The sequence below is a fragment of the Lepisma saccharinum genome, chromosome 23 (genome assembly GCF_977018435.1).
Source record: "Lepisma saccharinum chromosome 23, izLepSacc3.1, whole genome shotgun sequence".
Taxonomy (NCBI): domain Eukaryota; kingdom Metazoa; phylum Arthropoda; class Insecta; order Zygentoma; family Lepismatidae; genus Lepisma; species Lepisma saccharinum.
Window position 1 is genome coordinate 23,914,166 of NC_139251.1, and position 14,137 is coordinate 23,928,302.

The window sequence follows — 14,137 nt, forward strand, 5'->3', positions numbered from 1 at the left end:
CCTGAGCTTGTGCTTAGAAGAACTGGACTCCGAGGGAAGGGTGTACGGATGGAAATGTACGTCGCAGCCAACGACTGCGGCTCATTTGGTATTTTAAGTCCACTTTATGCATCGTAAGGCCAATTGGTACTGGACCTTCAGTATAAAGTGGGTTCCGAACCACTATGTGCCTCCACCGAGAATCGAACCCGAGACACCTTGATTACAAGGCGACGACCATACCTTGACCTGAAAATGTAGTATTTTACTTTTAAATGCCCTTTCAAGCCATTTCTTAGAGGAATACATGGATTTTAAAGTGACCCTTTTTTGTGCCTATTTTGGTCATCATAAGTGCCTGTGTCGAAGATTGCTTTTTGAGTGCCTAATCCAAGAAAGGCGAAAAATCTGTCGTTACTCTTTTTTCTTTCTTCTTCTCTATTTATCTCTTTGCATCTTTCCTTCTTCCTCTGTTCCTCTCTTTGTTTATGTTTTCCTTCCTCCGTTATCAATTTTAGTGCCAATTGTGTATTTTCGGTGCCTTTTTGTCTTCGTATTTTGAGCGCTTTTTGTGCCTATCAATCCCCATCGTCCATTACTCTAATAATAACAACGACTTGACCACGGATAGTGTGAATAACATAGGACACTGAAGATTATCATATTGGAACAGTAACAAATTGTTATGAAATATTTTGATAACAAGCAGCCAGTATTTAATTGTTAGATTTCTTTAGGTGTAAGATGACGCAGATTTTTTTTTCGCGCGGGGACTTTATTTCTAAAATAAATTACAACTGAAAATTATTGGATGGGCTCGAGTCCCACAGGCCCGTACAAGTTGGCGCCAGTATATATACTCACCTCCAGGAGCCTGTGCAGCAAGCAAACGAAAACAAGACTTCTGCGCAAGCAGGACTCGACCAATAAACGCGGTAGAGGGGAAGCGAGGCGTGGAGGAGAAACGCGGCTGCAGCTACCAGCCGCACTGCTTTGCTCCGTCCACTCGCTTTCTCCCATTGTCTACCGTTATGCGCGGCCTTGATCCACAGACTTCTGGCACGCGGTGTACTTAAGAGGACAGGCAGATGGGAAGGTTTGGTTCTCCAAGCGATTAAATTTGTTCTGTTTCCTGCAACGGTGCAGCGGAAATGAACCTTAACGGATTCCGATTCAAAACTTGCTTCAGAATTCCTTCACCAATCAAAACGGTTCCCGTTGCACCATTGACTGATAGACGATCTTTGATTGAAAGTGTCCTTACTGAGAAAGACACAGTCAGTTCCTGGGATTGAACGGATTCTTCTCCTGGCTTCCAATTCCAGATCAGTTGTTGAGTCTCTCAAAGGTCTCTGGGGTGATTTGTCACGGTTTCTTTCATGCTGTGATGGAGAAGTTCCAGCACTTCTGTTTGGAATAGGAACTGTTAGTCATTTGATGCCAGTCGATAGAACCAGCCACACTTTCCAAAGTAGGTTTCTGAGCGTCTGTTTCGAAACGTTAAGGTATACGAGGGATTATCAAAAAAATTCCGGACTGGCGCTCTTTTACGAAGATGCTTACTCGATGGCGCAGTGGTAATGTCGTCGCCTTGCAATCAAGGGGTCACGGATTCGATGCACGGTGGAGGCATAGGGGTTCGGAACCCACTTTAAACTGTAAATGTTTTTAGAGGCATATAGGGAATCACCGTAATTTTTACAAGGGATTACCGATGGTCACATTTTCATTTTGAAATAAGTGTATTTTTTTAGTTTGTTTTACACACCTGTTTTACACACTTGCATTTTAAATGTTAAAGGTCCTTATACAATGTATTGACCGTTTTTTAACGTGCAAGTTGTCTTCTTCTTAAAATTCTCATACACCCCTGTCAGATGTGTAAAAGTATTATGAAATATTTTGAGAGCAGTCAGTAATTATGTTAGAATTATTTTTTTCTTAAGCGGGGAGACTATTTCTAAAATAAAATTACAGGGTGAGTCAAAAGTCAGGAACCATAGGACAGTGTGTGACTAATGTGTGCACGGATAGTGCAGTTTCCGGGGAGGTGGCCCGCGAGGTCCCCTGATCTCACACCAATGGATTACTACCTGTGTGGTCACATGAAGGCAATGGTTTATTCCACCCAGACTCACGACCTACGCCATCTGCAAGAGAGGATAACGGAATGTACCGCCTGCCACAATCCTCAGCGTCCTGAAGAACTGGGAGCGTCGACTGAACATGTGCCTTGCCGAAGAGGATCAACATATTGAGCATATGAGTGAATAAGCACTGTGGTTCCTGACTTTTGACTCACCCTGTATAATAAAAGGCAAGTTTTTGGGTCCGTTAAATTAGCTCCACTGCCGAGTGGGTTCAGTTCTTGGCTTGAACAGGTAAATTGTACAGTCACGGACACTTCCTGGGTTGTAACCCAGAAATGTGCGTGACTATACCTCATCTCATAGTTGTTCTGTTCTTACTTGCTTACTGTAACTGATTTCTTCCATAGTTTACGTATATCTATTACCTTCTTTGCAGGATGTGGCAGCCCGAGGGCTAGACCTGCCTCAAGTGGACTGGATTGTCCAGTACACGGCCCCGTCCACCCCGACGGACTATGTTCACAGGGTAGGGCGCACTGCTAGGATCGGCAGCGCTGGCTTTGCCCTGCTCTTTCTAACCCCTTCGGAAGCAGAATTTGTTCAGGAGTTGCAGTCCAAGAAAATGAGGTACATTTGGCTTATAAAGTAGGAGTGAGCCGAGTCCAAGGGGTCAGCCCCCCCCCCCCGAGAGAATTACTAAGTTCAAAAATTAAATAATGAAAATATACTTCTTCTTTAATCCAGGGTTATTTATTTCTGCCAAACTTGTTGGAAGGCAAGGATTATATTGGGATCATACGACTTTGAATGATAGTACCAAAGAAGATTTATGCTAGATTTATTACTACTTATAATTACATGCATAAAATATTATCAGAAACTTTACTTTTCGTCATCTGGATCTAACATCCATTTTTTATGTTAAATAATTATTCAAAAGTTTATGTATTTGACATTAATTTCCTTGTTCCTTGCCAGGGCTTTTTTTAATATAAATTTTGCAGATGTAAGTTAGACAATGAGTAGGTGCTGTTATATCATGCCGTCTTTTACCTATTCATGTAATAAAAATATATTAATTTGAATATTTGAATTAATACTATTTTAATGAATTCATATAATAAATTTAGTTTAAACCTTATTATTAATATTTTGAGACACTTGGTTCGGACCCCCCCCCCCCCTTCCGAAACATATTTGTAGATGCGTGCCTGTACACAGCAGTGTTGCCACTATTAAATTTCCAGCCCACGTAAATGAGGGATTTCGCCTATAATGCGGGACGTGTCGGGTACACTAGTCGCTAGACCACGGCTGCCAGCGCATTTTTCATTGCACGTCACTGAAACAATGAGAACTGTTCCGTTGTGCTCGGGTAGGCTTCATTCGAAGGACACAACGGAGTGGAAAGTTCAGATTGCACGGGGTTTGAGGGAAAGATAAATGCTCGAAAGTCACGGAATCCAAAATCGATTCCGCACATCAAGCCGACACGGCCAGAGCAAAGAGGTAGAGTGGGGGTTGGGGAGGCTCTTGATCACCCGTCAAGAGCCCCACAATACAGTGGGCGTGTCAAGTGGTTGAATGCGGCCGGGTCAGCGGTATAATGGGGCTTCGTAAGTGAGAATCGGCGCACAGAGGGCAGAGATTAGCTGCGCCGAAAATGTTTCCTTACTTCGCCCCGAATGAATTATTCCCCCGCAATGTCTTTTGATTGCACGACACTTCGGTGATTACACAAAAGATATTGGTCGAGGTGGAAGGGGAGGGAGAGGGAGCCTCTTTTGCCCCATTATTGGAGACTCTTGAGTCTGGTTTGTTGCTTCCTTCGTGACCATTAGCGGGCGACGGTGATTTAGCGTTGTTATTCTGCGTCATTTACCTCCGCATTTGTCTCCAGTACTCCACGAACCTGTTTCAACTAATGAGAATCCCCCATGGCGTCAAAAGTACCCTTTTTGTTCAGCACGATGTCGAGGAAGAAGAGGGGTGTAAGGCAAGAGCCCCTGCAGGATTTGTTCACAGGGGGGCAGTCACAATTTTTTAAATTATTATTATTAGTAGTAGTAGTATTACTATTACTATTATTGATATTTACTGCTGTTATTTATTGTTTTTATTTTTGTTGTTATTACAGTGGAACCTTGAGAAATCAAACTTGAAAGGGGGGTGGGGAAATCGAGGTATCAAGGATTTCGACTTACCAAGGTTCGAGTTATGGAGGGACAAAATCGCCGACTTCGAGTTATAGAGGTCTCAAGTTTACTACACTTCGACTTATTGAGGTCCGTGGGACTAAAACTTCGAGTTATAGAGGTGATTAGAATTTAACATCGACTCATAGAGGTTTTCCATAGCCTATCTTCGAGTTATTCAGCTCGAACGGCATCCCATAAACTATACAAAAACTCGTCTTATCAAGGTTTTATTGGAGTTGTTTAGGTTCGAGTTGTCAAGGTTACACTGTATTACATTACTACTACTACTTATGTATTTTAAATTACATACATTTGTAATTTCCATATTCTGTATATCTCTATACAATTTGCATAACTGTATACTTAACATTAATTCATGGAGGACAAAAAGCTGTTTTTTATAGTTAGATAATCAGTGTAAAATAGACTGTAAGCTTAAATGGAACCCTACTTCAGATAATAATAATAGTTGCTGTAACTTACGGCCTGTAAGTCACAGAAAACAATACTTTTTGTTATAAAATATATCTGTAGCCGCGGTAGCTCAGTCGTTAGGGCGTCTGACTACTATGCGAGAGACCCGGGTTCGATCCCTGGCGGGGGATCCCTGTTGAAGCGTCTCCGACTCTGGGGCGTGGTGCTGATCACATCATCCCCACCTTCGGCCGAGATCAAGAAAGTGTGGGGCCCTAACTCCACACACCCCTATACGCCTTCATGGCGTGGTGCAAAGCACAGGGGAGCACTTTACTTTTTTATGTAAAATATCTACAATTTCACCATTCGAATTACATTAACCGTTTCCCGAAATCTCAGGAGGGGCAAGTGTCCGCCCTGGCCCCCACCTGCGGGCGCCCATGGTGTAAGGGGTGACCCCTTCTAGACACCCAAATGTCAACCTCACTTCCACGTATACACTATCCCGGGAATATCTGAAGCAAGGCCGCGCATAACGGTAGAGAAAGGAGAAAGCGAATGGACGGAGCGAAACAGCTGCAGTCCCTTTTCTCCTTTAACGCGATCCCGTCCCCTCTCACGTGTTCATTGGTCAAGCCCTCTCGAGTCACTACTTGCGCCGAGACTTGCTTTTGTTTACTAGCTCCAGACATTCCCTGGACAGAGTATAGTACACGTTGGGCTGCGTTTTGCAGACTAACGAGGCCCTGACGCCTAGACATGCAGGATAATCCTCTATGGAGATCGTGTTGTGTCGTCAATGTAAGTTTGTTATCGTCCCTTCATTCATTTCACATTAGCAGCATTCATCCTCATCGCCGCGATTAGTCAAAGGTGGCAGAAATGCAAAGTAAAATAAACCAAATCAAGCCTCGATGTATGTACTCTCTGCACACACATACAGACATACGCACTTTCTCAAACAGTCCTGTCTTTGCCACAAGCACTTTTAAAGCATCACCTTCGGCATGATCTCCAAACCAAGCGTTGCATTCGCTTCGATATTCTAGATTGTCGAGGACCTCCTCGATGGCGCAGTGGTAGCGTCGACACGTTCTAATCAAGGGGTCCCGGGTTCGATACCTGGTGAAGTCACATAGTGGTTCGAACCCCACTTTAAACTGTAGGTCCAGTCCCAATTAGCCTTACTGTGCACAAAGTGGACTTAAAACACCAACTCAATCAATCAATCTAGATTGTTGAGAAACCTCAGAACTTCGGGAGAGTAGAAAACAGCCCAGAGTCTGCAGGAGCCAGATCAGGCGAGTAAGACGGCTGCGGCACCAGTGTGTGTGTTTCTCTAATCGACATTCCCGAAGATGCACGGGACAGGACCTTACTCGTCAGCTTCACTTTCAGCCGACACAGATCACAGTCACCCCACATTACTCTATTGCCGACGTTATTTCGGGAACTTTGTGATAATATCTCATATTTCAAAATTATCTGATTGAATAACAAATCCTCATGTAATTAATATTCATTTTTTCGCGTTGTTTCAGGTTGGAAGAGGAGTCCATGGAAAATTGTTTACAACAGCTTGCGGTTCATGGTGCACAGGGATCTTTCAGCAAAGTAAGGACAGTTATAATCAATTTGTTTAGTAATTACTGGTTACACAGTATTTTATACTTATCTGTACGTAAGTTACGAACGTCACATTGTCTGTAACAAAAATCTCAGCTTCAGGGTCAATTAATGTTTTATTATCACATTTATATGATAGATTATCACTTTGTTAGCACACGTAACACTATCGTTAATAAAGTTCACAGACAGATGACGTCACTTTACCTGTAAAGTTAAAAAGTGAGTTCAGGGCTCACCCTAGTTTCCCCCTTTAGTGAGGTGCCTCAGGGAATTAGGGCCCTAATTTTTTGACTGCAAATATAGCCTATCGAGGCCTACCACTGATGACGTTGCATGCAATCGATGAGGGCCTTGCACCTACCTTTGATATAAGAAGGTGTTGGCTGTGTACATTTGGATCCGTGGACGACCAGATGGTATTCATAAGCTTCGTGTACGTTGGCAAAAGTGTATTTGAGTCGAAGTGGACTACATTGAAAACTTGTATGTTGCAGACATGTTCGTTAATATTCGAACACCCCTCGTAGTAAAAAATAATAATTTTCCTGTTAGAGTACGAATATTGGCTGTTAAGAAACAGAGCGTGGAATGAAATATAGTTCCTTTGTTGATTCTTCCGCCCCCTACATTACAACACATGAAAAGGCAGGCTATTACGGACGGCATTTGTACTGTGGCGACCAGCGTCAGGAGCGACGAAGGGCTATCCACACCGCCATTTTTAGATTAAACGCAATCAATCACCAGGAAATGCTACCGCAACGGTTCATTGAATTTTCCAAGTGAATACGGCCTTCTGAATCGAGTCCGTTTTTTCACCCCAGTCTTCCTGACTGCCCGTGGTTGATTTCAGCCTCTTGTCGAACAGAGCGGGCGATTTTTCACGGCATTAAATGCCTGTCAGCTGGTCAAGATATTAATGTCCACTCGTGTCTCCCCGCACAATGTCTTCGCGCCTCGTGTAATTGTGCGTTTTGAGTTCAATTTCCGAGGCTCTCGGGAAAACGTCAGCTGCTCCTGGGTTTCCCTGTTCAAATATCTCCCCTGGCTCCTTGCATATTTTCCCACGGAAATCTAATGCAAGTTTCGTCAAGTGAGAAGAGGCCAGTTCGAGCCGGAAAGCCGTTCACGGTATCCTAATATCATGTGAGACGCGTTATTCAAGAATTATGGCAGACATGAAGGAATATTCATTCTCGTTTCACATTTCATCAAAAAATATGCGAGTTAAAATTGTTGACACTAGTTATTTGGATTCTCTAGAATAAATAGCAACTGGTAGTGCAAAGACATCAGATCTATAATAATTAATAAGATTTGTGCCGAAATTAATATTGAAAGTCCAATAATTTCTAGTATTGCTCCTGTATTCCCAATTATTGATAATACGAGGGGCATTTAAAAGATAAGGGCCGATTGATTATATCAAGAAGGAAAGAAGTGTAGCAACACTATTAGTGGTTACAAACACGCACGTATCCACTTCCTTTCTCAACATATTCACCATTATTTTCCAAGAATTTTTGGTTCCATGGTACAAGCTTTTTTATACCCTCTGCGTTGGAGTTCGCTGCCTGGGAATTCAGGCAAGGCAATACTTCCATTTTCAACACCTCCGATTCTTCAAATCGTTGAGATGCAGGCCACTTTTTGAGGTGCAGGAAGACGTGATAGTCACTAGGTGCCATGTCCGGACTACACGGGGAGTGATCAAAAAATTCCCATCCGAACGAACCTGTCAGTCGTCTGGGGACTGAGGGCAACAGTGTGTGGTCTAGCGTTGTCATGAAAAAGAACAGTTCCCGAGCGTAGCATTCCACGTCGTCGGTTTTATATGCACGTCTGAGTTTTGATACCGTTTCACAGGACGCCTGCGATCTGCTTGTTTACCCCGGGTCAATGAAAATCACCAAACACACACCTTGTTGGTCCCAGAACACATTTACCATGATTTTTCTTGCAGATGGAGTTTGAACTTTCTCGCCTTTGGTGGGCGTGAATTAAAACACCATTGCCTTACTTTTCATTCATTCATTCACTCGGATCATACACTTCACACAATTCTCGGTGAAGTTTGACAGCGTTAAGAAATCGAATCACAGACAGTACTTCTCAACTGGCGGGATTGTATAATCGCTCAACCATTTTAACCCGCTCCAACACACAGAATAACCAACAGCTGATTTGCGAAAATATGATTGCTGGGTCGCCAAGGGATATTTGATGTTACTGCGCAGGCGCGATCCGATCACTGTTGCCAGTCACTTTTTATAAGAAATCGGCCCTTTCTTTTGAAGTGCGCCTCGTATTAAATGTCCAACTATGTATTATGTTTGCTGCTAATTTTACAGATATTACATACTATAATGGGATTAATAGTGGTACTAAATGTGCTAATCTATGTTTTGTATTATTAATTCATTCAAATAATATAAAATATATTCATATTGATAGAGCTAATGTTAAAGTGAATACTAAATGACTATCCTATTAGGATTATTGGAAATATGTTAATGAATATTAGTGTTCTTCTTTGATGGTTGTTTTGAATTCTTCATGTAAATTTGTTATTATATTATATATAAAGGAAGCAGTGGCGTATGCTGGTTCTATCGAGTGGGTAATCTCCGACCGTTGATCCTCAAACTCCAAAAGTTTCCGTGCAATTTATGTCAGGATCCATATTGAATTTAGGAATATTGTGTCGGAATGTTTGTCTTATTGCTACGACCACAATCAATTAATTCTCATTATTGCAGTTTAATATACGTGTAGAATTTCAAATAATAAAACAAGACAGTATTATAAAACTATAAAAAAACAACCTGTGAAATATAAAAAGAAAGACGTGCACTAGTGAAATAAAAACCCGCAATATTAATTTAAGTGCAAATTTCAACTTACTCCAGGACCCGATTACTTGTGCTGTACCACATCCAAAGCACGCTGTTTGTCCAGTTGCACGTCAATACGTGTCTGTGCGAAAGATTGCAGCTTAACAAAGGAAGTTATGTGACTTTTTGATTTTTCATGTTTGGCACAAGCGTTGCAAAGATTGGATTACTGTGTATATATACACATTCTTTTCAGCCCCGAAAAGTAAGCACGGCCAACAAACAGGCTTATTAACACTTATACGTACTTCCTGTCAACCATGGTGTTTTGTCATAATTTGCTTGCGAAAATGCCTCGCATATTCCCGATTTTTGTCTGTGTGTAGAAATAAGTTCAAGCGATGACACTGGCCTATCTGTATTAACAATTTGCAACTTCTCCTGAAAAGATCTTGTTCCAAAAGGTTTCACCAGCAAATCTTGTATCACATCCATTACCCTTTAACACAGCACTATCACGACAAACACTAACACCTAAATAAATAATAAACACGAAGCACAGCACAAAGCAAACGACTACACGCATTCAGTTTCACGCGCCAAACTTCTGTTGTTGTGTTCCTGGCTCAGAATGAAATTCCCTATGAATGATAAAAAAAAATCCCTTTCCGAGCTCGAAATGACAGGTTTTAAAACTTCGAATCATTGCAGGCCAGAGCCAGAATTTTATTTCGGGATGGGGATCATCCCTTATTAGCAGCCGCCACATAAAATTGAAACAGTGGGGTTAGAAGTCCTGAAGATGAATCTCAGATTATTACAACGTATTATGCAAGGTTTTTAATCCTGCTAATGAAGTAAAATTAATTAGCACTATACACTTTTTAAATTAGATATTTGTAGGATTTCGGGGAGAGGGGTTTCAGCCCCCCGAGTCCTCCACCTGGCTACATGCCTGATGTGTTTTTTTTTCGTTTTATGTTTAATTCGTTCATCTTCATCACTATTAATCTAAAGAGGCGGAATATAACTTAAATTAACTAATATATATATAATTTATTTTTGATATCTTTGCCTTTAAAAATATTCAGTTCCGTGAAAGAAGTATTCTCGCTGCTTTTGAAGATTAGAGAGGAGAAACAATCACTATTTTTGTAAATACAAGGATGGGGGAGTCAGCTTAAGCTTTGAATTTTAATTTAGTTTGCTTCATATTCAATATTTAAGCTTTTTCATTTTGATAAATTTATGTTCAAGTAACAGACAAAAGCAAATGTAAAGTGTAAATTAGCGTAGAATTGGTTTGCCCATGTTATTCAATTTTCCTGTTCTTCGCATTCTACCGGGTATGTTTTCCTTAGTTCAGCGGAGGGAACGGTAAAGGCTCTGAAGGTTGAGAGTGCGACCGGTGGACTCTCATAAGAAGGAGAATACCCTGGCCACGGAATCACTGCGCCTGAGAAACAGTGTTTCCTCCCTCTCTTTCCTCTCTCCTCCCTCCTCGCCGAGGGTTTTAAGGGAAGAGGGAGGAATGACGTCAGGGTGAGATTCCCTGAAGTCATTCCACCGGCTGGAGAAAGGTTCCCGGACATTCGGCGGCAGCATTCGCGCGCTGGAAGCAAAGAAATGCATGCATCGAAATTGGTTTGGAAGAATATTGCCAAGAAATATATATATATATATATATATTTATTTAAAAATAATACAGCCGGGTCATCTGCGATTGCCTAGATGACCCAGAGTATACGCCGCTGAAAGGAAGTGATCTCGTTACTGAATAAATATAAAAATGTTTAAATATTAAAACCTTTATCAACTCATTATCTAACTAGAATACTTAATTAATTAATTAATTAATACGTGAGACAAGATCAGGTAGGGTAAAGTTTTTACTTTTACTTGTTTATGCAAGTAAAATATATTTTTGCTTTTCATTAATAAGGTTAAATAGATAAAGTAATGCTGTTTCTTACCAATGGCACATATGGCCATTTTGCACCCTTCAAAGTACACGAATCCAGTGTGCGAATTAACCGGGTGAGGGGGGGTTGCCATGGATTTCCCCCCTCCACAAAATGTTATCCCTGGGAAGAGACAATTTATCCCTGCCAGGGATGTTCTTATACGCCTCAAAGAAAATGAAAGCATAGAGTACCTTTTTTTTTTAGCTTTGTAACAAACACGATTGAAAATTCATTTGTAGATGTCCTTCTGAATTAAAAAAAGAACACCATTTTGCAACTGAACAACTCGCCAAGCCAAGAGGAGGCAGTTTTCCACTAAAGTTTTCATGACAAAGTTCTGATATTTTAACAAACTTGTAGGTAGGTTGGCAATATAAATTTGTTCTTGTTTTTGGTGAGGTCGATAACTTTTTTTTTTTTAATGAGTTTTGGTTTTGCTAATATGTAGCTAAATATATATACTAAGTGTTTCTGAATGTTATCATAAAATTGCATGGGCTAGATTAGAACCAACCTCCAGACAATCTGACTGAACATATACAAATTTTCATAGCCCCCCCAAAACCTACCTCCAGAAATGAAATAGCTACTAATACGCCACTGACTGGACAACCCCCCAAGCAAAAGCTTAATTCGCATAGTGTCTAAATATCTTACCTGGATGTTAAAAGGGGGGTGTAGAGAGTCCCTTGATAAAAGTTGAGGCTCGGCTGGACGTTTGGCCGACGCGAGGGCAGTTTTTTCCGAATTTTCCTCTCATTTCGGAACACCGCTATGATATTCCAAAATCTGAAAAAATTAATGATCTTATAATTCGTTCTACAGCAGTGGTTCTCAACCTTTTTCAGTCCGGGACCCACCTAGAAGGACATTACACTTCATGGGATCCATAAGCATGGGCGCCGGCAGAATTACTTGAAGGGGTGTGCACCCAGTTGATAATCATATTGTTTGCTAACATCGAGTACTTTAAGAAGCCATCTTTTACGCTTGCTTAAACAAATTGCACATACTTCATTCTAGAAAAATAAATATGAAATTTAAAATACTTCTAGCCTAACGTCTAACTAAATACACATGCTGAAATTCAAAACATTTTTTAAAATTTGAATTGTTAAAACAATATATCATAGTAATTGACATGTAATAGGTTGTTAAGAGACAATAAATAAATTCCCGAGCCCGACTTCGCGGCCCACCAAACGGCCCCTCGCAACCCAGCAGTGGATCGCGCTCCATAGGTTGAGAAACAATGGTCTATGGCGAATTTGGACTCTAACGGGACGGAAGATGGAAAGGTGCTTTGGACAGTGAAAGTCTCAAATTCGGACACTTCCACAGTGTACCAGTGTGAATCTGGTTACAGAATCAATGTGGCCCTGTTGGCATAATGCTTATTTTATACTATCTTCTGATGCATATGGATAATGATTTCCCGGAAGAACGGCATTGAATTTTTTTCTGTATTTCTTTCAGCACATGTCGAACACAATGGTGGAGTCTTCAGCCACAGCACTGCAGATGAAATTCGAGCAGGCCGTAACCGAAGATAAATCTTTGTACAGTTTGGCATGTAAATGTAAGTATTAGCTTTTTCCTATTTTCTATGTTGTAAGTTTGTGGCGGAGTGGTTAGCACGGCCCCAAGATGGACATGGGCGTTCTTTGTAAGTGTGCCTTCATGAATTTCATATCATCATTCATCCTCATCTTCGCGATTAACCAAAAATTACAGGAAAGCGACGTAAAAGAACCAAATCAATCAATCAACTTGTCATCATTCATCCCCATCGTCGCGACTAGCTAAATACGGCAAAAGAAAGCCACCTAAGTTACAGCAAATATATCTGGAAGGCACTTAATAAGAGGCGGCGTCAGAAGTATTTCCCTTTACATGTTACAGAACGGTATTGACAACAAAGGTAGCAGGTTGTCTTCCTCATTCTCCTCTCAAGAGCCTCCGTTACTCTTTCAAACATGGGGGAGGAGGGGGCAAAAAAGAAGAGCGGAAAATGCGGATTGACTGGGCAAAACTTTCGGAGCTAAAAGGAATATCAACCATTTCCGGCTTAGGAGAAATCATGGGACACTGGTTTTTACTGTCGAAGGCGCATTAGTCACGGGGTTGTAATTCGACAAGAGGGTCCACAATTATAGAAATTCGCTTCCTTTTTGTAAGTGGATTCCCATTTGCGGCGGCCGATGGGTGGACTCATCCCCCAGGAAAGAATATACGTATCGGGAGAGGGAGAGAAGGGGGGGATGTCACAGAGGCTTTCCTTTGTTGCCGGCGAGCAAGTTCCTAACTAGTTCCACCACGCCGGCGACTTCCGCCCCGCTCCGTACTTATCCTACCAACCAAACCGAACCAAATTAGAAAATTAAGGCTTTTTGGCTTTTAATTCTCCTGCAGAAAGTCCCGGTCAGCGTGTACACTGCCTCGTATCGTTTAATTTCGCCGTAAAAGCCAAAAAGGGTTGGGCGCCCCCAGAAACGAGAGAGGGGAAGTCCCGCTTTATATGCAAACGGCTTCCTCCCTCTGCTAGATACGGTGCTCTCAAAGCTATTTCGTGATGTTGGCTCTAACTGCTCCTTACCCGCGATTTCCTATTATTGTAAAAGGAAGTTTTTCGACCGTTCGCTAATTACATCAAGTGAGTTATTCTGCTTGATTCACATTGTTTAGAATGTATCCAACTATAATTTTGTGATTGGGAGTTGAAGCCTCCGCCTCAATCATGGCTTCGTTGGGGTTAAAAGTAGGTTGCTATGGAGAAATTGGTTATGTGATACTAGTGTTTCCTTCTTCCTTTAAATATAAAATGGCTGATCGGGATCTAGGTTTCACATAATCAGCTCAGACATGTGATAACATCTCTGTCATTCAGGTACAAACCTGTTCCCTAGCTGTTCACAAGACGTGTTCACACTAGTTGTAAAATCATCACTGATCCCGAAATTTTCATTCCGATCTTCTCAGATCGAATCGGTTGTTTAGATATACAAAATCCAATACCTGTTCATTCA

General features: G+C 41.4%; 1 protein-coding gene across 1 annotated transcript in view; it reads left to right on the plus strand.

Annotated features, from left to right (window-relative positions):
- Positions 1–14,137, plus strand: part of LOC146005296 (ATP-dependent DNA helicase DDX31) — a 207,497-nt gene that overhangs the window by 97,205 nt on the left and 96,155 nt on the right. Inside the window, exons 10-12 of the mRNA XM_083144423.1 lie at positions 2,506–2,696; positions 6,226–6,298; positions 12,588–12,690. Coding sequence (XP_083000549.1) covers positions 2,506–2,696; positions 6,226–6,298; positions 12,588–12,690 — 367 coding nt within the window. The remainder of the gene's footprint in view (positions 1–2,505; positions 2,697–6,225; positions 6,299–12,587; positions 12,691–14,137) is intronic.